This window comes from Capricornis sumatraensis, chromosome 1 (assembly GCF_032405125.1).
Source record: "Capricornis sumatraensis isolate serow.1 chromosome 1, serow.2, whole genome shotgun sequence".
Taxonomy (NCBI): Eukaryota; Metazoa; Chordata; class Mammalia; order Artiodactyla; family Bovidae; genus Capricornis; species Capricornis sumatraensis.
The window spans coordinates 162,947,860-162,975,754 of record NC_091069.1 but is presented as its reverse complement, the minus strand read 5'-3'; the positions used below and the strand labels follow the sequence as shown (position 1 = coordinate 162,975,754).

At 42.1% G+C, this 27,895-nt stretch overlaps 1 protein-coding gene across 1 annotated transcript in view; it reads right to left on the bottom strand.

The window, feature by feature from the left end:
• Positions 1-27,895, bottom strand: part of PLCXD2 (phosphatidylinositol specific phospholipase C X domain containing 2) — a 51,395-nt gene that overhangs the window by 10,275 nt on the left and 13,225 nt on the right. The window contains exon 2 of the mRNA XM_068966788.1: positions 3,604-4,064. Within this exon, the coding sequence (XP_068822889.1) occupies positions 3,604-4,064 (461 nt within the window). The remainder of the gene's footprint in view (positions 1-3,603; positions 4,065-27,895) is intronic.

Here is a 27,895-nt window from a genome sequence, read left to right as displayed (position 1 = left end):
CAAATTTGTTGGCATATTGAGTGCAGCACTTTCACAGCATCATCTTTCAGGATTTGAAATAGCTCAACTGGAATTCCATCACCTCCACTAGCTTTGTTTGTAGTGATGCTTTCTAAGGCCCACTTGACTTCACATTCCAGGATGTCTGGCTCTAGGTGAGTGATCAAACCATCATGATTATCTGGGTCATGAAGATCTTTTTTGTACAGTTCTTCTGTGTATTCTTGCCACCTCTTCTTAATATCTTCTGCTTCTGTTAGGTCCATACCATTTCTGTCCTTTATCGAGCCCATCTTTGCATGAAATGTTCCCTTGGTATCTCTAATTTTCTTGACGAGATCTCTAGTCTTCCCAATCTGTTGTTTCCCTCTATTTCTTTGCATTGATCACTGAGGAAGGCTTTCTTATCTCTTCTTGCTATTCTTTGGAACTCTGTATTCAGATGCTTGTATCTTTCCTTTTCTCCTTTGCTTTTCGCTTCTCTTCTTTTCACAGCTATTTGTAAGGCCTCCCCAGACAGCCATTTTGCTTTTTTGCATTTCTTTTTCATGAGGATGGTCTTGATCCCTGTCTCCTATACAATGTCACGAACCTCTGTCCATAGTTCATCAGGCACTCTATCTATCAGATCTAGTCCCTTAAATTTATTTCTCACTTCCACTTTATAATCATAAGGGATTTGATTTAAGTCATACCTGAATGGTCTAGTGGTTTTCCCTACTTTCGTCAATTTAAGTCTGAATTTGGCAATAAGGAGTTCATGCTCAGAGCCACAGTCAGCTCCCGGTCTTGTTTTTGCTGACTGTATAGAGCTTCTCCATCTTTGGCTGCAGAGAATATAATCAACCTGATTTTGGTGTTGACCATCTGGTGATGTCCATGTGTAGAGTCTTCTCCTGTGTTGTTGGAAGAGGGTGTTTGCTATGACCAGTGATTTCTCTTGGCAAAACTCTGTTAGCCTTTGCCCTGCTTCATTCCGTACTCCAAGGCCAAATGTGCCTGTTACTCCAGGTGTTTCTTGACTCTCTACTTTTGCATTCCAGTCCCCTGTAATAAAAAGGGCATCTTTTTTGGGTGTTAGTTCTAAAAGGTCTTGTAGGTCCTCATAGAACCGTTCAACTTCAGCTTCTTCAGCATTACTGGTTGGAGCATAGGCTTGGATTACCGTGATATTGGTTAGCCCATGCTTAAAACTATCACAGAGCTTTACTCTGTGCTAGAAATTCACTACCCACATGATTCGTTACTCCTGAAATTACCTGTTTCTCTGCAAATTTCTAAATGATCTAGGATGCAATATATGCACAGCCTATCTGTGTACAAAATAATAAAACTATAACCTGTTTCCAACTTAGCTCAAAATTTAACCTTACCCAAATCCTCATATTCAAAGGGCTGATCACAGATCTTCCCTGTCTCCCATTCAGCTAACCCTCTGAAAACCTATGATAATAGAGCATTATAAATAAAGCCAAAGTGTTTTTGTTAGCATTATCTATGACTCTGGCTGTGAAAATCACCAAGATGTGTGAACAGCCCTGGAAAAGCATTGAGAACTGGGGGAAGTCTGGGGAGGTGACAGTCTGTGACTGTGACAGCCATGCCACTCACCAGCAATGTTCTCCTGGGAAAGCCTCAGTTTTCAAATCTGTAAAATGAGGATAATAATGACAACCTATGTCACAGTGCTCTTGAGAGAATTAAATGAGTTAATCCCTGTACTTAGCACACAGTAAAAGTCCCATAAATGTTATTATTGCTCTCGTTACTAGTATTATTTAATGTTGTAAGAGAGAGATTCCACTGGGGAAAAATTTCTCCAAATTAGGCTTGAGAGTCCAAACAGATGTAAATTTATGTTTAGGGGAGAGGGGTGGTAAATGTTTGGCAAATGCCACTTATGAAAGTTGTAGTGAAGAAAAATAGCTTAGATAACTTTAACAGACACTGAGAGTTGACTCTTTAGACTTGTAGAGCCATTTAGGGGTGCAGAGTGTGACCCAGTGTTTCTCGCTCCTCAGGCCAAGTCTGGGAGTCATCCTTGAATCCTCATGGTCCCAACAACGAGGAAACCCTATCAGCTCTAACTTCTCCTAGGTTCAAAATCTGACCACTTTCCACTGCGATTCTCCTCGCTGGTTTCCATACTTTCCTTCTGTCTCTACTCCAAGTCTCTTCTTAGTAACCAGAGGGATGCCATCAAAACCTAAGTCAGGTCATAGCACCCTGGGCTTGGAACCCTCCCAGAACCTTTCTCACTCAGATTAAAAGCCAAATCCTTATAAGGTTCCTACGATCCCCTACCATCTCTCTGCCTTCCTCTGCTGCTCTGCTCTCCAGCCCCACAGCTCCTGCTTTTCCTCAACAATGCCGGGCGCCTTCCTGCTTTGGGTCTGCTCTGGTTGGTTCCTCTGCTGGGAAAGCTCTTTCCCAATAGATTAACTCCCTCAAATGCCATCTTTTCAACAAGGGCTACTCTGATCAAACTATTTAAAATTGTGAGTGACCCTCCAACCCATAGAACTCTGGTTCCCCCTTATAGTGCTTGCCTTTCTTTTTCCATTGCTCCCATGACTTTCTAACATTTCATATACTGTATTTATCTTATTTATTACCTATGATCTATCTCCCTCCACCTGAATGAAATCTCCCTCAGGGCAAGGATCTTTGTTTTATTTACAGATTTAACCCAAGTGCTTTAGACTGGAGCTTGGCACATGCTTGTGTTCAACATATATTTGCACATGAGTGATCTTAAATTGATTTTTAATTAAAAGCTCTTCTCTCTGTTCAAAAATAACTGCCTCTTGAAGATGTTTTGGTTAATGCATCTATGAATAAGGGAGCAACTGTGAATGAAAGGTCTTTTTTTTTTTTTCTTCCTTTTTAAAGAGTCTATATTGGAGCCTGACCATTTCTAAAGCTCTCCTCTCCCACCATCACCATCCTCTGGGACCAGAAAAGAATTTATCTGAGGCTCACACTCCTTTTCCTGAGTTTCTGCATCATGGGTCTAAGTTTGGGGCCCTTCTCAACTTGGGGGTGCTCTTCCAGCCTTGATCCCTTCATGGGTTTTTCCTTCCTTAACTCTGTCTCCCCCACTGACCCAAACGCCTTTAAAAATGTTAACACCTCTGAGATGAATCACTTCCTGTGCCTTTGTCAGCTAACACTTCTACCTATCAATTAACATTTGTCATGGATGATCTGACATTGAGTTGAAGGCACAATGGGACAGATTATCCCTAAGGGGAACGAGGAGAACAGGCTGGATGGGAGATAGAAAAATGGCAATGGCCAACTGGTCCTATTTCACAACTCTGCCTTGGGCTGGTTCTGGCCAGGTCATTCAAAGTCAACTTAGATGCTCAAACATTGCCAAACAAGTAGTAAACATTTGGCAGGTATCAATCCCGGTTCAGTGGTACCCAGGGGAGCCCTTGGAGCCATCTGAGAGCCCAGGAACCAGATTTTTATTATGACAAACACTCTACGCCTTCTACCCTAAGGGCCCTGGAATGAGATGTCTTAGAGTTGGTGACCCAGAAAAAGCAGGAAGAGTTCCGTTCTTGCCCTTGGAAGTTTCTCTCTGTTCCCTCCTACCTGGCACTTCTTCTCCCACAGATTCCGCAGCGTCATGCTCTCCACACTGCAGGCTGAGCACAACTTGCTTCCAAAGGCCTCCTGGATCCGGAGAATCAGGTGTTTGTGATGGGCCTCATCCATGGCGTAGAAGTGGTTGAAATCCAGGAAGACAATCTCTTGGGGATGCTGTGTGAGGAATGAGTCGATCTCCATCAGTCCATCCCAGACCCTGATGCCAAAAAGCCCGTGAATGAAGTAGATTTCCTGGTCGGCGTCCCCTGGCTTGGAAGACACACGCAGGTCAAAGTAACGGATCCCAGCATCCAGCTGTTCTCGGAATGTCAGGTTCTGAGTCACAGACCATTTCTTCATGACCTTCTTCACGAACGAGATCCTGGCGAGGCGTTTGATTGCTGGGGTTTGGTCAGGCCCCACTGGGGACTTTTCATCTACCCAGTAGCTGAATGAATCATGGGAGCCTGCACAAAGCAACAAAAGGGAGGTGAGCAGTTGAGACTGAGCTGGGACAGATAATCCAAAAAGACAAGAATTAAAAACCAAGTACACACACAGAATACTGTGAACAAATAGTGGCAAAAATTTTCAAGCTTGCAAGGGATGAAATAAACACAAATAAAGGTAATGTAGTCTTATTAGCAGCTTGTTCATAGCTCAGTTGGTAAAGAATCTGCCTGCAATGTGGGAGATCATGGTTTGATTCCTGGGTTGGGAAGATCCCCTGGAGAAGGGAAAGGCTACCCACTCCAGTATTCTGGCCTGGAGAATTCCATGGACTGTATAGAGTCCACCGGGTAGCAAAGAGTCGGACACGACTGAGCGACTTTCACTTTTCACTTCTCAGCCAGGAGTAAAGTGATATTTCACACATTGCTGGTATAAGGTAATTAAAAAAAAAACTTTATTTAAATAACCCAATCGTGAACCCCCCTCCCACCTCCCTCCCCATACCATCCTTCTGGGTCATCCCAGTGCACCAGCCCCAAGCATCCTGTATCCTGCATCCAACCTAGACTGGCGATTTGTTTTTTATATAATATTATACATGTTTCAATGCCATTCTCCCAAATCATCCCACCCTCGCCCTCTCCCACAGAGTCCAAGAGACTGTTCCGTACATCTGTGTCTCTTTTGCTGTCTCGCATACAGGGTTATTGTTACCATCTTTCTAAATTCCATATATATGCGTTAGTATACTGTATTGGTGTTTTTCTTTCTGGCTTCACTCTGTATAATAGGCTCCAGTTTCATCCACCTCATTAGAACTGATTCAAATGTATTCTTTTTTATGGCTGAGTAATACTCCATTGTGTATATGTACCACAGCTTTCTTATCCATTCATCTGCTGATGGACATCGAGGTTGCTTCCATGTCCTGGCTATTATAAACAGTGCTGCGATGAACATTGGGGTACATGTGTCTCAATAAGGTAAATTAATAAATACCCTTCTGGAAAGCTACTTAGAAAAATGTTTGAGAAGAGCTTTAAAATATTCACACCATTTAATCTAGTAATTTCATTTCAGAAAATTCATTTTCAATAGGAAATCTATTCTGAAGAATTAAACTAATGTTTGGAAAAATAAAGATGTCTTCCGAAGAATATTCCTAATAGAGACAAACTAAAGGTTGCTTAAGCGTACCTCATAGAAGAATGTTTAATGGTGGCACAGCTGCTTTATTCAAACAGGCATTGAAAGAAAAGATAAGACAACTCTGTGTCTATCTCAGTAATGCTGGGACAGGCATTTAACTTCTAAGAAAGGCAGAATGTTTTGTTTAAACTGCCTTCTTACAATTTTGTATATACTATTTTTCTATTGTAAAAATGAGTCAGTCGCAATGATTTCTTAATAGATCATATAAACATTCTGAAGAGCCTTGGTTAGTTATATGCCCCTGTTTCTGAAATCATCATCTCTTAATAAGCCAAAATTGCTACTAAATGATCAAATGCATGTTGTATTTCTATTCCTTAAAGAGGGTAAGGATCCTCCTAGACACTGAGATGATCTTACTGTTATAAAGTCTAAATGACCGTGAGAGACACTTTCCTAACTACAGTGAGAAAATATTTCAGTAATAATTTAAGTAAAAATTACCTTTAACAAATATCTTCCATTTTGTCATCAGTTTCTATCTGGTGTCAACCATTATTATTTGGTTGGCTTGGTGAGTGGCTCTCACCCCAGCGGTCTCCTCACAGGGTGCTGCACTTTGTAAGCAAAATCTAAGAGGAAAGTGTTGTGTTCTGCCAATCTTGTCCTTAATCACTACAACTCACACCAGAATCAAAATTCTTATATTCATATAGAATACTCTTGACTGTCATCAGTTATACTTTTCAGTAAGTTTTAGAGTAGGTATTTCACACATAACATAGGATTTTATACAACTCTACTGTTTTATGTTTTATTATTTCCATTTCCTTGAAAATAAATCATTCTGGGATTTTTTTTTTTTTACTGTTTTATCTTTTTAGAAATAAAGCCAAAAAACAACAACAACAAAAAAATGTGACAAGCAATGCTTTATTGTTATGTAGTCTCTAGAACATGAAGCATATTCAGTAACTATTAAGAAAAAGCATAGTTATCAATCCTCAGGCAAAGTGAATTTTGTGAGCAAGAAAATTACTAGCATGTTTCAGGTAAAAAATGGCTGTTACTAATAGAAATGTGGAGCGAGTCCCTCTGGAGTTCCCACACTGGTTGTCTCTGCTAATGAGACTCACTGGATACTTGCTGAATGCTCTGCTTCCCTGGGCTGCAGCAGAAATAGGAGCTCTTTATACCTCTTCACTGAGAGATTTTTATGAATACATTATGTATAGATGGAGGACAGCCAGTTCTCTCTTCTTTTTAGATTTTATCAGCAGCCCAGCTGTTTGGGATTGAGTGTGTAATATAGTATGACTTATGCATTGTACTTAATTCTTCTCTGGGTATCAGGGAATAGCCATTATCCAAGCATGGAGAAGAGCAAATCCCTGCTGGTATTCTCTGGCTGGTGCTGAGCCCAGTTTCATGCCCAGAGGGAGAGGCGCTAACAACCTCCGGGGTTCTCTCCGTGTCTGAGGACTATGCAGCAGTGTGACAGCCGTGGGGCCCCAGGGACCATTTCTGAATACCTGGGGACACACTGGGTACCAGCGCATCCTGCAGAAGAGGAAGGGCACACACGTCTCCTGGAAACTCGGAGTCTCTCTGCAACCTTTTTGCTCCCTTTTCTATTCTAGCTGCTTAGCATTGCCCACAGTCATCCCCTGGACAGGAAGGAAAAGGACAAGGGAGCAGGTTGTTCGCTGACTGTTTAATAGCGTTTGTCCTTCCGAGGCCTCTAGCAGTCAAAGCCAACACTCACCCATTAACCACTGTCAATATTTTTGCCTTTCTACCTAATTTTTTCCCAGGAGGTTGTTGAGTTCACTCACGTAGAGTGAGAACAATAACATCCAGACACTTGAGTGCACTTAACTCTCTCTTTTTCAAAAAACCAGGTAAAAATACCCCACACTTCACACAGAATATTTACAAGGTTACATTGTGCAAAGAGTAACTCTGCTGCTGTTGCTGCTAAGTCACTTCAGTCGTGTCCGACTCTGTGCGACTCCATAGACGGCAGCCCACCAGGCTCCCCCGTCCCTGGGATTCTCCAGGCAAGAACACTGGAGTAGGTTGCCATTTCCTTCTCCAATGCATGAAAGTGAAAAGTGAAAGTGAAGTCGCTCAGTCGTGTCCGACTGTTCGCGACCCCATGGACTGCAGCCTACCAGGCCGTCCATGGGATTTTCCAGGCAAGAGTGCTGGAGTGGGGTGCCATTGCCTTCTCCAGCAAAGAGTACTTACGAAAGGAAAATCTCAATTTTTTCCACCCTAGATTTATTATCAAATTTTCCTCTTCTTCCTACTCCTTGAAAGTAGACATTTTACTCTTTAGACTGTCTTGGGGCTTCCCTGGTCATCCAGTAGTTAAGAATCCAACAGCCAGTGCAGGGGATACAGGTTCCATAGCTATTTCAGACAGATGCCACATGTCTCAGGGCAACTACTGAGCCTGCTCATCCTGAGCCTGCGCTCCAGAACAAGAGAAGCCACTGCGGTGAGAAGCCCGGGCCCCACAGCTAGAGTAGCCCCTGCTCGCTGTAACTAGAGAAAGCCTGAGCAGCATCAAAGACCCAGCACAGCCCCCCCAAAAATGTTTCAAGACTGTCTTTAGGACTGTTTCTCTCCCTCTGCCCTGGATTAAATTCACACATTTCCCCCAGAGAAGAGACCCCCCCCACCACCACTGGCACCCCCACCTCATCGCCTTGTTCTTGAAGACAACTGCTGTGTGGGCTTGGCAGGATCATGGCTCCATGAGTCCTGGCTTGTTTTATGACAAGGTTAGGATATAGCTTAGAACTTCATTCTGTTGCCATTTCTGCCACAGGAAGGGTTTTTGCTGCTACCACCTGAAAGTACCTGCGCATCTTCACTCATCCTCTCTAGGGCATTTTTTAAAAAAAATCTCTGACTACAATAGATTTAAGTGGTCTTCTTTATGTTAAGAACAAAACAAATCTCTTTCCATGTCTCACCCCTTCAGGTGACTGTCCTCTTTTTTCCTGGCTGTCGAATTCTTGAAACAGGCCAGTGCTGTGACCTTTGTCTCCCTGATCAACTCTCTCCTTCCAGTTGGAAGCGACCTCCTAGCCTTGTGTTGCTACTCTTCATCCTTATATCCTTGGAATCGACAACTCCAAATGGCTTTATTCTTCCTGGCCTCTGTGAGGGCCTGCTAAGTCAGCTCTTTTCTGGAAGCTTCTTACATTTTGGTATATATTATTGGGCTTCCCTAGTGGCTCTCAGCTGGTAGAGAATGCGGGAAACCTGGGTTTGCTCCCCGGGTTGGGAAGATCCCCTGGAGAAGGGAAAGGCTACCCACTCCAGTATTCTGGCCGGGAGAATGCCACGGACTGTACTGGGGTGACATGACTGAGTGACTTTCACTTCCATTCCCTTGTGATGCGCGACGCACACCCTCAGGAGTGCCTGTCCTTCTCTGACTGCTCTCCTTTGGCCTCCTTTGCTGGCTCTTCTCCCTCCTGCTTGTCTCCCAGTTTAAAGCTTCCAAGGGTCTTTATTCCTTCCTTTTCCCACCCTCAGTGATTTCATCCACTTCCCAAGTTTCTAATCACAGCACCATTATGCAGATGACACCAAAAGTTTCATTTCTAGCACAGACTCTTCTCAAGTTCCAAATTTAGGTGTCCAGCTTCTGCTGTGGTCTTCCGGCTACACCTGCCTGCAGATGTAGGCACAACAAATGACAGATTCTCCATTTACTCCGTAAAGCCAGCCACTCATGTGGCCCCTCTGATCCCCACGGAATGCCTCTGCTAAATCTGTCAACAGTTCACTCGGTTACTCAGACTTGAAACTTTGGATTCTAATTAAATTCTTCCCTCTTCCTCACCCCCTGCATCCAACCAGTTACCTAATCTTAGTATCTGACTTCTAAAAAAGACATCAAACATGTCTCTTCCTTTAACCTTCACCTGCCACCCCCTCACTACCTATCTTATAAGCAGAATCAACAGAGCCCTGACTTGTCCTTTGAGTCCAGCCTAATTTGTTCAAATTTAAAAGTCGATCGTCTCAAGATAGTAGTGCTGATTACATCATTTCCCTCTTACCCACAGATCAGGTTCAAACTCTGGTCACTGGTGTTTAGGGCTCTCCTCAAGAAAGTTCCAATGTATTATTCCGGCCTCATATCTCACCAGGCCCCTTCCTCTGACTCTGTGCACTTACTTTGCTGATAGCTTTCATAAAATATTCTCTCATCCCAATTCTGTCCACCAGTGTTTAAAACTCATATCGGGTAAGCTGCTTACCCCATGCCTCAGTTTCTTCACCTGTAAAATAGGCATGATCGTATTGATTGTCACAAAAATTGTTGTGCATGTTGGAATGCGTGCAAAGTGCCTGGAACAATGCTGATATATACTAAGTGTTGAACTATTGTTACTGTTATTATTAGTCACTCTCTGTTACTTGGAAACTAGAGGGAAAAGGGGTTGATCAACTGAATTCCTTATCTTAAATACCTAGGGTCTGGAAGATTTTCTTTCCCGCACCTGAAGCACTGTTCCTCTCCACCTTGTTGGCTGATGTGGAGATAACAGCTTAGCTTCTACCTGTTGACAGGAGCTGTCACTTGCCCTCTGGGTCACTGCCTAAGCTCTGTCATTGCCCACTTTTAAAATCTCAAGACACAATATCCTACTTTCTGATCACAACTTACTTTTGTTCTTCCTCATTGTGACTTGACTTCTATTTCCTCTAAGCTGAGAGCCAGAGTAGGCTCTATATTGTCCTTTGGCTGGCTACAACCAAGTTGTTACTTGCCACTTTTATCTGCAGAATTATTAATTATAACCATCTGAAAGCTGCAAGGATCATTGTGAAGACACGTTGTCTATCTATACATATCAATCATATGCACAGCCCCCAAATGCACGTGGAAATAGTAACATGATATTTTCTAACAAATTTTTCGTCTAACAACCAACATTTTACTTCTCTAATATGTATCATTTATAGAGTGGGCTAAATAAGGTTTTAGAAATAATAGTCATTAAATACTGGATAACTATCTTTAAACTTCTCTGGGAAGGGAATTTTTGTCATCCTAAGAATATTCCAACAGGGCAGGAAATAAGAACAAACACGCCTTTCCTTAATGTTCTACACTCCATGGATTGATATCATCCCTAATTTTAGCTCTACACAGGTGAAGGCATTTTCCTCCAATTTTTGGAAACATTTTTCTGTAATCTTTTCATTTTCAGTTACTGCTCTTGTCCCTTCCAGTTTCCTTACACAATAAAGAGGCATTAAAATGTTTCTGCTTCCTCTCTTTATGCATACAAAACCCTGAATAATGTATGTGAAAGCACTCTGTGATCTAAAGTAGTGATTCTCAACCTTGAATGCACATCAGAGTCCCCTGGGGGAGCTTTTAGGAAACACAAGTGCCCAAGATCCCACTCAAGACCTATGAAGTCAGAACCTCTCTGGGGTGGGAGTTGAGAAGGAAAAATATGAAAAGCTCCCCTGGTGATTCTGTCTACCCAGGCTTGGCACCCCTGCTTATAAATGTAAGATTATCCTTTGCCAACAAGCTCTCTGACTTCTTGGGATCAGTTTCTCTGGTTGGTCTTCCAGTACTTTCAAATCTTCGGATGATAATCCGGCAGACTGCCTTTCCCATGTCTGAGGAGCAGCTCTCTTCATCAACCTTTTTGTTCTAGGAATGCCTCCAGCCCTTTGACCAGCTGAAAAATCACAGCTTGTTTGCAAGAAAAGAAAAATATTGGGGCACCTTACTTCTTTATCATGCCTTCTAGTAAGTCATTATATGAGGATATTTAAGTTTAATTAGGGCATTTTATATGTGTACTGGGTTACTGAGTTCAGAATAAAGTTACTGAAGCAGCAAAATCACAAGGAAAAAGATATTTGAATGAGAAAAGGTTAGCAGGACATTTATCTATGTTAGGTATTTCCTCCTACACTGCACTGGGGTTTCTAGGTGGTAACTAAATAAAGAACTGATAAAGAACCCACCTACCAATGCAGGAGACAAGAGATACAGGTTTCATCCCTGGGTCAGGAAGATCCCCTAGAGGAGGGCATGGCAACCCACTCCAGTATTCTTGCCTGGAGAATCCCACGGATGGAGGAGCCTGGCGGGCTACAGCCCATATGGTCTCAAGAGTTGACATGACTCAAATGACTTAGAGACCAGGTAGGAGAAAATGAGCTGTTATGTCAGGACAAGGAACAGTCAGTTTGCTCTTTATCTGGAACACCAACTGCTGCTTGACTCTTTCTAAGGGGTGTTATTCGGGAATTGGGAGATCACAAGAGAACACACAACAGTTTTTAGTTAAAGCATTTTCATTACCCATTTCTCACAAACTGGAATAGTAGCCATTTTTCTGAACTTAATTAAAAAGAGTGTAAAGCAAGCTTCTTGGGAAGCCGGTCTCTAAATAAAACAAACAATTCAAGTCACCACCATGAAATGATACATACCATCAACAACACAATGGCATTTTAGATTATGTAGTGACTACACTTAAAAACAGAGAGGGAAGGATGAAACAAGAGTTAAGTGAAGAATAAGAGAAAGAGGATGAAATCCTCTGATCTGGCTGGCATCACTGACTCAATGGATACGAGTCTGAGAAAACTCCAGGAGATTGTGAAAGACAGGGAAGCCTGGTGTGCTGCAGTCCATGGGGTTGCAAACAGTCCAACACGACTTGGCGACTGAACAATGAGGAAGAGAGAAAATCTTCTTTAACATACCTCTGGGTGGCATCTGGGGAGGTTGGGATGGTGACCCAGGTCAAAGAACACATGATCTCATATATTTAAGAAAATTTCTTCTCACCTACCTTAGGAACTACCCTGCCCTCGGGGGAACCTTTAACCTTGAAGCTCATGAGCCCCTTCCAGGTCTGTTTACTGAAGGCCACTCTCTCATCCAGTGTTTACTCAAATCACTCAATGTATTGGTACCTCTAGGCTACATGTTCCCAGTGGGGGTGACACTGCCCCAAGGAAGCAAAAATTGGTTTGGGGGGGGGATGAAAAACCCTTCTTTTTATGGGTAAAGCATAATACCCAAACAGATGTACCATGCAGTGTATCTGTGGAATTAAAATGTCATTGTTTGGGGGGTGGGGGCACTGAGCAGGAATAGAAATGGCCCAAAGTTCTTGTTAGCATGGCTATAAAGAAAACCAGGCTGAGAAATAGCTCTCCAGACAGAACTCCCCAGTAGTCACATGGACAGCTGACTTGTCTGGGCTGGTTCTCTGACCCTGAACCTCTTTTATCCTTAAGTGGCATTTCTGTCAATGCCACCAGTGATTGTTTCCCACAGGGCACCGTTCAAAAGGTCATCTGGAAGTGGAAGGTCCTCTTCCCATCCCCTGCCCCAGAGCACTAATGGGTTGGGAATCAACTCAATTCCCTCTTTCTTCTAAATATTCCCACCAGGCATCTCCCAAGTCATTTCTCCACCTACACAGCCCTGAAGGACCCAGAGTTGTAGTGTACAAAATACAGATTTAAGAAGAAGAGATTGACCAGTGGTGAGTCCTGAGACCTCACTTGATGAATCACTATAGCTCTGGATAGGCTACATGAAAAGTTCCCCCAGTGATACAGAGCCTAGGGTCTGGTGCCAGGCTGCCTAGACTGATGATAGTGGCTCCACTGCTTACTAGCTATGGCACTGAAATTCTGGACCTTGTTTGTCACTTGTCAAGTGGGCACACCACTACCAACATCAGTGGTTTGTGGTGAATGCTAAGTGATTATGTCAGGAAGCATTCAGAAGAATCCTTGGCCAACAGAATGAGTTCCAACATACCATTATTATTATTTCATTATTAAGGAATTTATGTTATCTTCTACTTGAAAGACATGACCTGAGAAACAAATAATTCTAGTTTTAAAATAATGTTGTGAAATCTCATTAAATATTCATATTCAGGGATCTGCTGAGGCAGTTAACTAAGAAAAATTAAGTTTTCAGCTTAAAGGACTTATTTTAGGTTCTATCCAGAATTAATATCCAGAGGAAATAAATTCAAATCACAGTATTATACAGGTTAAGTATAAACTGGCACTAAAAGTTATATAAACAGTCTCTAGTTTGTGCCTATGTCAATAACAAGAATAAATAAATTCAGTGACTACACAACTTGAAAATATAAGAGAGAAAGTTTCAAGGTTCCTCTTGAACTTTTTATTTTTAATATCATAGAACTAGACATCCTCATTTCTATAGAAAAACCAAACAAGGGACTTCCCTGGTGGCCCAGTGGTTAAGATTCTGCCTTGTAATACTGAGGACATGGGTACAATCCCTGGTTGGGGAACTAGGAATTCACATGCCACAGGCCAACTAAGCCTGTGCGCCACAATGAAAAGATGCTGTGAGCCGCAGCTAGGACCCAATGCAACAAATAAATTAAAAACTCAATCTATTGCTTAAAGCATGTTGGACAGCAGATTTTTGGAGAATGAAAAGCTATAAACCATATAAACTGGGAACGGAAAAACCAGTAATGCTTTCCCAATCCATCAAAAAAAAAAAACCCTATTGGTTCTAATTGTTTGTTTTAGTCGGTAAGTCGTGTTAGATTCTTTTGCGACCCCATGGACTGCAGCCCATCAGGCTCCTCTGTCCATGGGATGTCCCAGGCAAGAACACCGGAGTGGGTAGCCATTTCCTTCTCCAGGGGGTCTTCCTGACCCATGGATCAAAACCGCATTTCCTGCATTGCAGGTGGATTCTCTGAGCCACCTGGAAAGCTCATCAGTTCTAATAAATATCACAAAAACATGCAAACACTTACATAACCTACCATAAAGAATCTTTCTATAATAGAAAGCATTTAGAACACCAAACACCAGTTTTTCTGAAGTTTTCTTCTGAAGCTTTTTCCTGAATTTTCTTACTTATTGAAGATACTAGTGCATGGTCCTTAGGGACGTGACCACGGCCCCTTCATGCAGTTGCTTCTCAGCATGTTTTATCACTTCATTTTTTTCTTTGCATGTACAGGCTTTCCAGGCCTCTTGGGTTCACCGATTTTATTCACAGGCTTTTGGCTTTCTTAGAAGACACTTCCACTTGGTAATGTGGCAAGTTGCAAGCACTAATGCACAGCTGAGCCTATTGAAAGAGCAGCTGGGCCCTGGATGTGACACGTTCTCCATCTCCTGGCCTGGATGCACCTGCAACTTAATGTTTTGCTAGCTCACATGTGTGAATTCACTGTGAGATTTTTTTTTTTTCATTCAGGTAGTGAATTCCAGGTATAATACATCTTATATAAGTTGTTATGGCAAACATTTAGATAGCAAAACCTCATAGTAGGGATATCTACAGAGGTTTGGAACCAAGGTCTCTCAGTGTCAATGTCTCTGTGTATATATTGACACTAAAATGGCCCATCTGAAATAAAATCCAGAAAAAAACTTTTATTCAAGAGAAAAAAAATGCTTCATTTACTTGGAAACATATAAAGGAGTTGAGAGAAATCCATTATTTCATAGAAGTATTTTTACTAATGTCAATAAAGAGCTTCTAACAGACATGATCTTCATTCTGCAAATTTTCTTTTAAAGACAATTACTATTCTGAGCTTATTTTTTAAAAGAGCCACCAAAACTCCCAATTTTTATCAGGACTTCATCATACTATTAATATGTCTGTCAAAATAAAATTCATTTGGCCTATTGCAAGCCTGGTCTTTAAAAAACATATAGTGAATCAACATGCATTTTCCATTAAGTATCGTCAGAGTGGCCAATTAGGGCTTGTATATTTTCATCTCAGTTTGAACTTTAGGCCATATGATTTGTAATTTCACATTCTTTCACTGATTATTAGTTTACACCCTGTCAACTGAGGCCCAGTTTGTGAAAAAAAAAAAAACAAAACAGGTGCAGCCATCTTGAAAGTTACCCAGTGGACCTGATCGTGCATAAAATGGTACTGAATGTCAAATTTATTTTTCTAAATTAATGTAAAATACATACCAAAAATTATTCCAGGAAAATGAATAAGATCTTAGCTGCAAAGACTCTTCCTCATCTAAAAAATACAGTAAGAGGATATTAAAGGTGCCCAAACACAAAAGACCAAAAATCTTGCTTACACTCTAACTAAATGAAGCTAGGTCATTCAGATAACCAGTAGGAGTCTGGGTGGGAATAAAAACTCAGCTAGATCCAATGATGACCAGTGCAAACAGCAGAGAAGAGAGCAATAGCAGGCTTTATAAAGAGAGAAAAGATAAGGGTTCAAGCCAAAGAAAGAAAGCAATGTTCTCCCATCTCCTAAAGAGGAAAAGAAAAGAGAACAGATCTCAAATGAAACTGGGATCAGAAAATGAGAGGCCTAGCTGAACAACACCTCTTCCTGATACAGTCCATCCATCTTGGAGAGTTTTGGGAGACAATCTGGTGATGTCTTCATTCATTTCAAAGGGCCAAATTTTTCTGAGAAAATAAGAGGACTGTATGCCTTGATTTACATAGAGCCCAGAAGATTCTATCTTCATATAATCTCTAAGAAATTTTCCAACAGTATTTCTTAGAAAATGAGCAAAAAATGAGCTTTGGGTTCTCAAATACACTATTTCACTTAAAGGGTTTGCATTTTAAAGAACCTGTGCTTTTTAAGAAATTAAAAAAATTTTTTTTCCAAAGTACTAAGACTAAGATAATAAAAAACATTCTCACTTAGGATCATTTGATCAAGAACTCTAGATATTCTTCTAAGGTTTGGAGAGACCACTGCTTAGTTTTACAAATGACCAGGAACATATATCTCAAGTTCTGTATTGAGCTTATCAGCAAGGTCAAGTTTCCAAAGAACAGCCACTTGGAAACGGCTCACTTTCTCAGTGCCAGGGTCCACTCTCAGACTCAAACAGTGACAGAATATAGAGGGACCCCTCTCTTGCCCTTCAGGGAGCAGTGGTACAGCCAGACTCCAGATGGAGCACGACTTGGCTCTCACTTCTCAAGAAGGCTGTCACTAGCTCATCTTCCTCCCGGGCATCTTCCTGCCTCCTGACCACCATTGTGGGTTTCCTGGGAGAGCTATGTTGAGGGGCATAGTATCAGAGCAGTGGCTGAAGTGACCTTGCAACAAGGATGTGATAGAATTGCTGGGATAATCTCTACAAATTTGATGCCAGTTGATGTAGGTTTTCATCAGAGACTGCTTACAAAATGGGCAAGATGTTTAAAAAAAGAGGGAGAAAGAGAGAGCGTGTGCTGTCTTTAACGCACATAGTAAACTCTTTATTTTGAATATGAACATGTGATAAAAGAAAAAGAAGTCATTTTCAGTCCATGTTATCCTCTAAGCAGAGCAGTCCTGATAACTGTGGTTTCTTTTGTTTGTGAAGCACAAATAAAATATTCATCTTTGGTATTAATGGCTTTTTGACATACTTGCAGCAGTACTAAGCAGCGGGTGGGGGTGTGCAAATCTGGAGACAGAAGCTTGGAAGGACCTAAACTGTTCTGCAGAGGAAAGGGAGGGGGACTGAGAGACCAGAAGGGAAGGGGAGAGACAGAGGGAACCCTAGGGCAGCAGGGCTGAGGAGAGAGGCCTGGGAGAGGGCAGACCTCGTGGGGAGTTTTCAAAGATGTGGTACAATTTCGCCTCTATAGCTAAATCACTAATTCTGTTGTTGCTGCTGTTCCTGTTTAGTCTCAGTTGTGTCCAGCTCTTTTGTGACCCCATGGACAGTAGCCCACCAGCCTCCTCGGTCCACGCAATTTTCCAGGCAAGAATACTGGAGTGGGTTGCCATTTCCTTCTCCAGGGAATCTTTCTTACCCAGGGTCAAAACCCTGCTCTCCTGCACTGGTAGGTGGATTCTTTATCACTGAGCCACCAGGAAGGCCCAAATCATGAATACATATTTTCAAAGTGACAGTGTGAGAGGTGCCATGATATTAACTAGTCAGGAGCAAATACCTGTCTGGGTCCTTGGCTTTCCAGGCCCAGTCACACTGGGGTTCTTCCTCCCCCAAACCATCCCTCCCGCCTGGTTCTGGGCCCAACAGGCAGACGTCCCTGGGGAGTAGGGAGGGGTTCATTAAAACTGAGGGAGGCTTCCCTCATGTTGAGATGGCCTTCCTCCATGAAAAATCTGTGTTCACGGTATGCCAGAGTTTAAACAGGACCACAAGGGCTAGTCGGTAAGCATCAGCAAGCAGGATATATAGATGTTCAAGGGCATCTAAGGAGAAAAACGATGTCTAAAAGAACAAAGGCATAAGGCAGAAAATAAGATGAGCATCAGGAACTGAGCGCTTCACAAATGCTATCAAGGTAACTACAGCAGCTAGAAAACTGCTGCTGAGTATTGTTGAGTTAATCCACACAAAGAGGAGACTTCCAAGTTATGAGTCGGGGAATACCTCATCATTGGCTGACTGATGATTTATGCCCACAAAGCGAGCTCAGCAAGAGCAGCGCACTGCACTGCCTGGAGAGCAGCGGGGACCCCGCGCTCTGCAGCTGTAGGGCTGCCGCGTGTGCATCCGCCCAGAAGCAGTGCCAGAGGCTCCAATTCTACGGCCATGAAGGCACCGGAGGATGAACTTTTCATCAATGATAAATAAATACCTTGGCCTCACGTGCTGTTTTTTTTCTTATGTGAAATAACAGATTCCCCAAAAGGATGAGCGACCCCAGGGGCAAGGCGACAAAACTCATCAACCTCTTATCCGCTCTTGCGGCGCGACGATCCACATACACTTCCCAGCGATTGTGGTATCTCGGTTAAGTATGTGGATGACAGAGTCCAGTCCAGTCTTCCCTGCCCTAGCCCGGTCAGGTGAAACCAAAGAGAGAGGCACAGGTGAGGGGTTTCTCTCGCCCTGACCTGCTTCCCACTTAGACGCTTCTGAACAGTCTCTCTCAACTCTCCAATGCTAGTGGAAGAAAAGCTGACAGAATCCCAGACTCCCCACTTCCACTGACATGTAAAGGTCAAGCGTCCCTGTATTGTACATAATGATATTTCCCACCCACATGTGTGAAAAGGATGGCTGTGAGAATTACTGGAAGGAGGAGGGAACCTTTCAAAGTTCATTGGGGCAAAAGGACTTGATTTAATGCCATTTTTGCAGGAACACTTAAGCTAAGAGAGCTTGTTTCATAAATAAGGAGTTAAGGAAAATGAAAACCAAAGGATGAATTCATCCAGCTATTGTTTTTCACCTCTGTTCTTTACTGATTTTAATATGGCTACCCTCTCAATAAATAAAGACTCCTAAAAGAACTGGACCAAGGCCCTAAATAAGACCTGCTTTTCAAACATTTTCTTTTAGAGCATTCTTTGACTGCTGGGTTCTTAGTGCCGAAGAACAGGTGTTACCTCTACAAGAGAGTCCATCTGTGGTAAAGCCATTGGGCCTAGCTCCATTTTAACTTCACCATCTCAAGGAAAATTTTAGTTTGGAAGAACCACATATTTAGTATGTAAGATAAGGTATATGTTAGTCCCTCAGTAGTATCCGACTCTTTGCGACCCTATGGACTGTAGCCTGCCAGGCGCCTCTGTCCATGGGACTTACCAGGCAAGAATACTGGAGTGGCTTGCCATTTCCTTCTCCAAGGATCTTCCCAACCCAGGGATTGAATGGAGGTCTCCTGCATTGCAGGCAGATTCTTTGCCTGTATACTAAATGTACTAAATAGGTACTAAATACATTTAGTATATATTTCATTACAAATGTACTCCCTCTGACCCTCCAGGCACGTGGAAACCTTTTTTCCAAGAGCTAAAAACATCACAAGGACATTCTGTTCACTCTTTGGTGTCTGCACTTCAGTTCCTTCATTATGAACTTGCTGGTGATTGATCCCTGGTGGGGGCTCACATTTGAAAATGACTAACAATTTCAATTTATTGTTTATTGTGTACCAAATGTCAGAGATCTCATCTGGTCTCTGCCAGTTCTGCAGGGCAGGGATTATCTGCATTTTACCGATGAGAGGACTGAGGTTCAGACTGGTTAAGCAGCTTGTTCAAGGTTACCAAGATTGCCAGTGGCTGCCTGGAACAGAAACTTAGGTCTGCCAGACCTGAATCCATACAAAACCATTCTAGGGATGATGTTATTGTTTCCATATCTTTACTGATGAAGTAGGTCAAATGAATTGTGCATTTACTTCTGACAACATGGTGATCACAGGATTTGTTTCCAGAAGTACATGTCTGACACTCACCCCAACGCAGGAAAATTTGTGGAGAGATAAAGTGATTTTAAATTTTGTAAAGACATGAAGAATTTCTGTGTAGCAACACAAGAGGGCACTCTAACCCTCTTTGATTTGAGAACACATCTTTTTTTTTTTTTTTTTTTTGCGGTTAACACACCTCTGAGCCTTGAATCCCAGTGTGGGTTCTGCTCTGATTACTTGTATGAACTTGCACTTTTAGATTCAGACTGGAGTTCAACTTCTCCCTTTGCAGAATTAGGAAGGTGAGTGAAATGAGCTTTAGGATCTCTGGACAGGGAGGCCTGGCGTGCTGCAATTCATGGGGTCGCAAAGAGTCAGACACGACTGAGCGACTGAACTGAACAGTCTAAAGAATCGAAGGATACTAACTCATTAACAGTTAATTAAAGGAATTTATGACTCTATTTTAACAAGGATTGTTAAGCACTGCAAAGAAGTAAGATATGTTCCTTTCATACTTGATATACTTAAACTGGGCTTCCCAGGTGGCCTTAGTGGTAAAGAACCTACCTGCCAACGCAGGAGACATAAGAGACTCCGGTTGGATCCCTGGGTTGGGAAGATCCCCTGAAGGAGGGCATGGCAACCCACTCCAGTATTCTTGCCTGGAGAATCCCATGGACAGAAAAGCCTGCTGCAGAGTCTACAGAGTAAAGTGTCTTAGCACGCACACTTAAACTGAAAATGAGCTTACTGATTTATCTATTTGCAAAAAGCAAATCATTCCCAAGCCTGGCAGTGGTGTTTACTTTTGGCTCATCTGAGAATTGCTGGAGAAATTCTCTCCCCTCTCACCAGCTCAGGTTGGCAGGGATAGATCTGCACTATGTAGCTGAATACGTTGGCCAGTAGTTTGCTTCTTGTCTAGCATTTAGGTGACTACTAAATTTAGCTGGTACTTCAACCAGCATTTGATTGCTTTGTAGGACATTTCTATGGAATTTATTGTGGGGACTTTGAGAAAAACACCTTCCTCATTACCTAGCATGGGCTGAAATTTTTCACAGGGCAGGGTTATTTTAAGATTCATTGGACAAAATGCTGAATGGCTGAGATCCAGGGACGCTCCTCAGCTAGATCCTCTCAAAACAAGACGGTTTTTCTCTTTCTTATAAATGATGGACTAAGTCAGGAGCTCTGACAGGGGAAAAGCAAAAAGGGAGTGGGAAAATCCAACAAGAAGTGGTCTAAGTTACAAGAAATGATGGGTTTAAAGGAAACTTGTACATTGGACACAGCAGGGAAAGTGAAGCAAAATACACCCACCCAGGGAGACAAGCGTTCTGACAAGCACACACCTGCTGAAAGCCTCTGTTGACCTTTCCGCCAAGAGGCAGAAAGATGTTTTCTTTGCTGGGGCTTGCTGGGTTATCACTACACGGTCCCCTTCAACCACTGGGCTGCTTTTGTTCTGAGTCCAGAAGAAGCTTCCTGGATGTGAGGTCTTGGAAAAAAACTAAGTGACTTGTTCAGCCAGAACAGGTGAGCAGGCAGTCCTTCAAACACAACTGTCCTCAGGGGCGCTCAGGCATTAGAGGTCTGGCGTGGAGACATGTGCCTCGGATGAAAAGAACACTACCCTTTATTCCAGCCAGCACGAAGACTGAAGTTACAGCCCCACGTTAGGTCAATTTCCAACTCTACGGATGTCTTTTATTCTGATGCAATTAAATGAATTTGGCAAGACCAAGTTTTTACAATCCTAGGATTGTTATCAGAATTCCTCTTGCAATTTGCTTAACTTCTCTGTACCTCAATTTCTTTCGTTGTAAAAATGGAGATAATGATAGTACTTACACCACTGAGTTGTAAAGATTAACTGGGTTCATATAAATCAAGCAGAGCTTATCCGGTGCCTAGTAAGTGCTTTCTAAGTGTTTTAAGTAAGCTCTTCTGCCTATTACTACATTACTACTACTGCTAATGCCTTGGGACACCTTGAGAAGACTCTGCCATGCAGCTATAGATTCTGTCTTACTTTAGGCACGATTATTCACTTTGTCTGTGTGTCTTAGTTTCTCTTTAAATTAACTGGAAACATCTGCTTTTTAAATTCTTTTTTTTTTGATATTTCAAGATTTCATGTCTCTCTCAGCTTTCAGTTGCTCCCTTTTTCCTTTGAACCTTCCTTTGAACAAGAACATAGACACTGAGTATACAGAGATGACAAGACGCAGTTGTATAGAGTGAGTGGAACACAGGTCCTAACGATATATAACGTGTTCTATTATGGAAGTGTGCCCAGAAGTAGTTCTCAAGATGTGTCTTGCAGGATGAATTGTAATTAGCCAAGTGAAGTGGAGGGTCTTGGGAGGAAGAGTGAAATGGGTGAGGAAGACTGGAGACATGAAAAGAGCCAGCGTATTCTCTTTCCGGGTGTTATTTAGGCTCTATATGGTCGTTGGCTCCCTAGTGCCTACAAGAAAAGGCATAAGGTGCTCAATATCACATTGAAAACCCCTCTCTGTCTGTCCAGTGCTTTCCCATGTCTTCTCTGGTTGCTTCTACAGGTCATTGCATTCCTTCTCTGTTTCCTGGAGGTACACTTGCTTTCCTACCTCTAAGTTTATTCTTTCGGTTCCCTCTGTCTGGAACGCCCTCCTCCCTGTTTCGGAATCCCCCCACCCCTCAGTGCAGCTCAGGTGCTATGAGTTCAGCTGTCCTTTGACCCCTACCTGGAAATAACCTCTCCTTTCTCCTGGTCCCTAACACATGTTGCTTGTTTCATTACTGTGGTACTCACTCTACTTGTACTGGTTTTACTTGAATCTTAGTATCTCGCCTGTAAGATTATATACTATACTTTGCTAAATTTTAAATTTCCTATAGTATCTAATATGATGCTATAGGATCAAAAAGGATTGTTAATGATAATATATCCAAAATTTATGCTTGTTTTGTACTAGGCAATATTCTAAGCCCACTGCAAGAATCACCTTACTTAATTCTTAAACACATTTGTTGTGTAGTAAAGAATTTAACCTTGTCCAAAGAGAGGTCTGGTCTTTGTCTTAGGCCTCAGGGAGGCAATCTCTTAAGCCCTTGGAATATTCTGCCTGATAAGAGTATCTCTGTTTACCTGAGAGCTTTGGGACAACATCAAAAAGTCTGAGAATGTGATTTATGACAGGGGTTTTGAGTCATGCAGGAACAGGGGGGCAGGATGCTGAGATCAGGCATGTGGACCCTCAACAAAGACTCTGGACACCAAGGATTGGGTGAGCTTCCTCAGTTTGCAATGCTTTGTGTGTTTCATCACGTATCAATAGCAGGACAGCAGCTCTGTCCATGTCTCCAGAGGAGACGACAACTGGAAGCTCCACATTTGGGATTTCTTTGGACTCTTCATGTGGTTGATTGTAACTGGTGGCCTTTAGCTGTATTCAATAGAAACTGAGTGTAATAGTTTTCGGTGAGCTCTGTCAGTCCTTCTAGCAAACTGCAAACCTAAGAGTGACCTTGAAGACCCCAAACTTGCAACTGGTGTCAGGGTGAGGGCGGACTTGTGCACTGTGCTTCCTCTTACTTTGCACTTCTGAAATAAGTACTATAATTATTTCCATCTTACAGATGAGAAAACTAAGCCACAGAGAGGTTAACCTGTGTATCTGAAGTCAAACTTTTTATTTGAGGTCACATAACTATTATCTAGGATTTGATCCCACCACTAAAACAGAAACCACCCTTGGAGCTACTTCTATATATTGCCTCTGATATGAATAAAAATTAAAGATAGATATAAGATAAAACTGTGAGGTTCTAAGTCAGAGAAAACAAGACCTGGAGCTGACTGTGGCTCAGATCATCAGCTCCTTATTGCAAAATTCAGGTTCAGATTGAAGAAAGTAGGGAAAACCACTAGGCCATTCAGGTATGACCTAAATCAAATCCCTTATGATTATACAGTGGAAGTGACAAAAAGATCCAATGGAGTAGATCTGGTAGGCAGAATGTCTGAAGAACTATGAACAGAGATTCATAACATTGTACAGGAAGTGATGACCAAAACCATCCCCAAGAAAAAAAAATTCAAGAAGGCAAAGTGGTTGTCTGAGGAGGCTTTACAAATAGCTGAGGAAAGAAGAGAAGTGAAAGGCAAAGGAGAAAAGGAAAGATATACACAGATAATGCAGAGTTCATAAGTGACCAATGCAAAGAAATAGAAGAAAACAATAGGATGGGAAAGACTAGAGATCTCTTTAAGAAAATTGGAGATACCAAGGGAACATTTCATACAAAAATGGGCACAATATAGGACAGAAATGGAATGGACCTAACAGAAGTGGAAGGTATTAAGAACACAGAAGAACTATACAAAAATCCCTTAATGACCCAGTTAACCACAATGATGTGGTCACTCACTTAGAGCCAGACATCCTGGATGTCAAGTGGGCTTTAGGAAGCATTAATATGAACAAAGCTAGGGGAGGTGATGGAATTCCAGCTGACTTATTTCAAATCTTAAAAGATGATGCTGCACTCATTATGCCAGCAAATCTGGAAAATTCAGCAGTGGCCACAGGGATGGAAAAGGTCAGTTTTCATTCCAACCCCAAAGAAGGGCAATGCTAAACAGTGTTCAAATTACTGTACAAATGCACTCATCACATGCCAGCAAGATTATGCTCAAAATCCTTCAAGCTAGGTTTCAGCAGTACGTGAACCAAGAACTTTCAGATGTGCAAGCTGGATTTAGAAAAGGCAGAGGAGGCAGAGATCAAATGGCCAACATATGTTGGAACATAGAAAAAGCAGGGGAATTCCAAAAAACCACATCTACTTCTGCTTCATTGACTATGCTAAGGCCTTTGACTGTGTGGATCAGAACAGACTGTGGAAAATCCTTAAAGAGATGGGAATATCAGACCAGCTTACCTTACCAGGAACAACAGACTGGTTCCAAATTGGGAAAGGAGTATGTCAAGGCTTATATTGTCTCCCTGCTTATTTATCTTATATGCAGAGTACTTCATGAGAAATGCTGGGCTGGATGAATCACAAGCTGGAATCAAGATTGCCAGGAGAAATAGCAACCTCAGATATGCAGATGATACCACTTTAATGGCAGAAAGTGAAAAGCCTCTTGATGAAGGCAAAAGAGAGTGAAAGAGCTGGCTTAAAACTCAACATTCAGAAAACTAAGATCATGGTATCAAGTCCTATCACTTCATGGCAAATAGATAGGGAAAATGTGTAAATAGTGCCATATTTCATTTTCTTGTGCTCTAAAACCAATGTGGACAACACTGCAGCCAAGAAATTAAAAGGCGCTTGCTCCTTGGAAGAATAGCTATGACAAACTTAGACAATGTATGAAAAAGCAGAGACATCGCTTTGCTGACAAAGGTGTATATAGTCAAAGCCATGATTTTTCCAGTAGTCATGTATGGGTTCATGGCCCAAAGAATTGATGCTTTCGAACTGTGGTGCTGGAGAAGACTTTTGAGAGTCCCTTGGGCTTGCAAGGAGATCAAATAAGTCAATCCTAAAGAAAATCAACACTAAATACTCATTGAAAGGACTGATGCTGAAGTTGAAGCTCCAATACTTTGGCCACTTGATGCGAAGAGCTGACTCACTGGGAAAGACCTTGATGCTGGGAAAAATTGAGGGCAAGAGGAGAAGGGGGCAAAAGAGGATGAGATGGTTGGACGGCATCACTGACTCAATGGACATGAGTTTGAGCCAACTCAGGGAGATAGTGATGGACAGAAAAGCCTGGTTTGCTGCAGCTCATAGGGTCACAGAGTCCAACATGACTTAGCAACTGAACGACAACAAGATAAAAAATATTAAGAACAGACATAAAAATGAACATGTCTTTAAATGCTAAAGATGTTTATGGCAGCTTTTGTAGGAAAGCATCTTGTATTACGACTCACTTATTTAATGTTTATGAATATGGCAATAATTTTGATCTGAACAGACTGCAATTGTGCATATTAAAATAGGTCTGTGGCCTGAGCTAAGAATATACTTATTTGCAAAAGTATGTAGAGAATTGAGCCTAATGGTTATTAAGCACAGCAAAATATGTTAAAAAAAACAAACACCTTGGAATCCTTGGGAAAAATCTCATTGTCCCTTGCTACTGCTGCTGCTAAGTCGCTTCAGTTGTGTCCGACTCTATGTGACCCCACAGACGGCAGCCCACCAGGCTCCCCCGTCCCCGGGATTCTCCAGGCAAGAATACTGGAGTGGGTTGCCATTTCCTTCTCCAAAGCATGAAAGTGAAGTCGCTCAGTTGTGTCCGACTTTCACGACCCCATGGACTGTAGCCTACCAGGTTCCTCCGTCCATGGGAGTTTCCAGGCAAGAGTACTGGAGTGGGGTGCCATTGCCTTTCCACTTTAGTTACTTGTATGTGATTCAGGTCACAATCTTTTGTCTGTGAGCTTGCATGACTTAACCATGAAGATTTAACTGCTTTTTGCCCTGTGCTGCTTGGGACACTGGTGGTAATTATCTCCACATCTGTCACTAACAACTGACTGTGAGATTTTGAGGATGGGGATTATATCTAATTCATGCCCATATCTCCATACTTAGTAAGTTTCTGGCATATAGTAGGTATTGAATACATGTACACAGAATAAGTACAAGTATGCCTGTTTGAGTGAATAGCTCTTTGCTGCTGCTACTGCTAAGTCGCTTCAGTCGTGTCCGACTCTGTGCGACCCCATAGATGGCAGCCCACCAGGCTCCCCTGTCCCTGGGATTCTCCAGGCAAGAACACTGACGTGGGTTACCATTTCCTTCTCCAAAGCATGAAAGTGAAACGTGAAAGTGAAGTCGCTCAGTCATGTCCGACTTTCACGACCCCATGGACTGCAGCCTACCAGGCTGCTCAGACCATGGGATTTTCCAGGCAAGAGTACTGGAGTGGGGTGCCATTGCCTTCTCCAAGGCTTGCTGAAGGTAGATGAGCCTAGATCTCCTCATCCTTTCCCAAACTTCTCTTTAGTCCATGCACCTTCCCTCCCCCAGCACCTGAATGTCTCCAGCTCCATTTATCTCTATTTGTCCTTCTAGCTGTTATCTGGGTCAATGAAGAGGAATGTGTTAGAAAACACAGAGGACAGAAATAAACCAGAAAGAATGATGAAAGTAACAGCTAGAATAAAATACAGTATTGCACAATTTAAAAGAAAAAGTCCCAGAGAGTTGATTTCCTGCAACTTAAGCTCATGTAAATTATCTTTTAATAACATCTCCTTGAGGCTTACTATCCTATGCACCTAAATTAGGTCCTTGGACGGGAAAAAATCCACATTTATAGAGAACTTGACTCCATTCTGATAAGGGCGGAAAGCCTGAGGCATCTTTAGGATGTACAAAATAGAGCCAGCATGGATCTGAGGTTCATGATCAGGGGCCTGCTTAGCAGTTTCCCAAACCAATGAATAATATCTTTAAAGCTTGCCAACCCAATGGGATAAACTTGATCCATCATACTTGATCATCTTCCATGGGGCATGTCGGAGAGTATTAAAAATAACCATTATACTTTCAGCAAAACTAAAGAGGGCCATGAAGCCAATTTTATTTTCAATCAGTTGCCTATTTAACTCATATTTATTTACAGTGCAAAAAAGCAACTGTGTTTTGAAGCAAGGCAGAACATATGAGAGCAGAGGATGTAGAGCAACATATTTTTCATGTTCTGAGAAGCCAAAGGACATGCCATTTTCTGAGAACAGACCTCAGTCTGGGAATCCAGAGAGCTGCTCCTGGTCTAGCCCAAGTGGCTTGATAAGCTAGAGAAAACTGAAATCAATCAGGGGTTCTCATGGTGCTTTCAGACCTGGAATGTTGTCAAGTGAAATATTTATATATAATAACAAATGCAAGTAAAGCTTCTCTAGTTCAAAGGCCTGTCCAGACAGTCCCACTTCTGGCCTGGAGATGTCCTTGTGGGGCTCCAGGGGGAACCAAGCCTCCTAAGAACTCTGCAGGGGATCAAGAGAATTCATTGCTTGAGACAGTCTCCAAATATCCTATGATTTATGCAAGTCAAAGTGTTTTTCAATTCCACGTATGGGAGGCATTTTATATAGATGGGTATCTATCTTTCTTTGAAAGACTTTCTCTTCCTTAAATGTCCGTTAGACACTAATATCCAAATAAGATACTGTAGAGGTAATTCATTAATAAGAAATTCTTCCTCTGTCTTGCTAATTACAACTCTGATCTGTCTCTGAACAGATGGCATAATTTTTGGTGAAATAACACCTCACAGGGGGCATTTGGTCATCCTCTGATGAGGCTTCTCAGTTCTGCAATAATCATACTTTAACAACTTTTCCTTTCAACACAAAAGAAAGAACAATATGAAGGTTTAGGGAGAACAGGAAAATGTTCAGAGTAGGAGAAAAATTAGATTAAATACTCAACTGCAAAATTCTCCTGCTTTTACTAAGCCTCCTGGTGTAACCCTAGATGT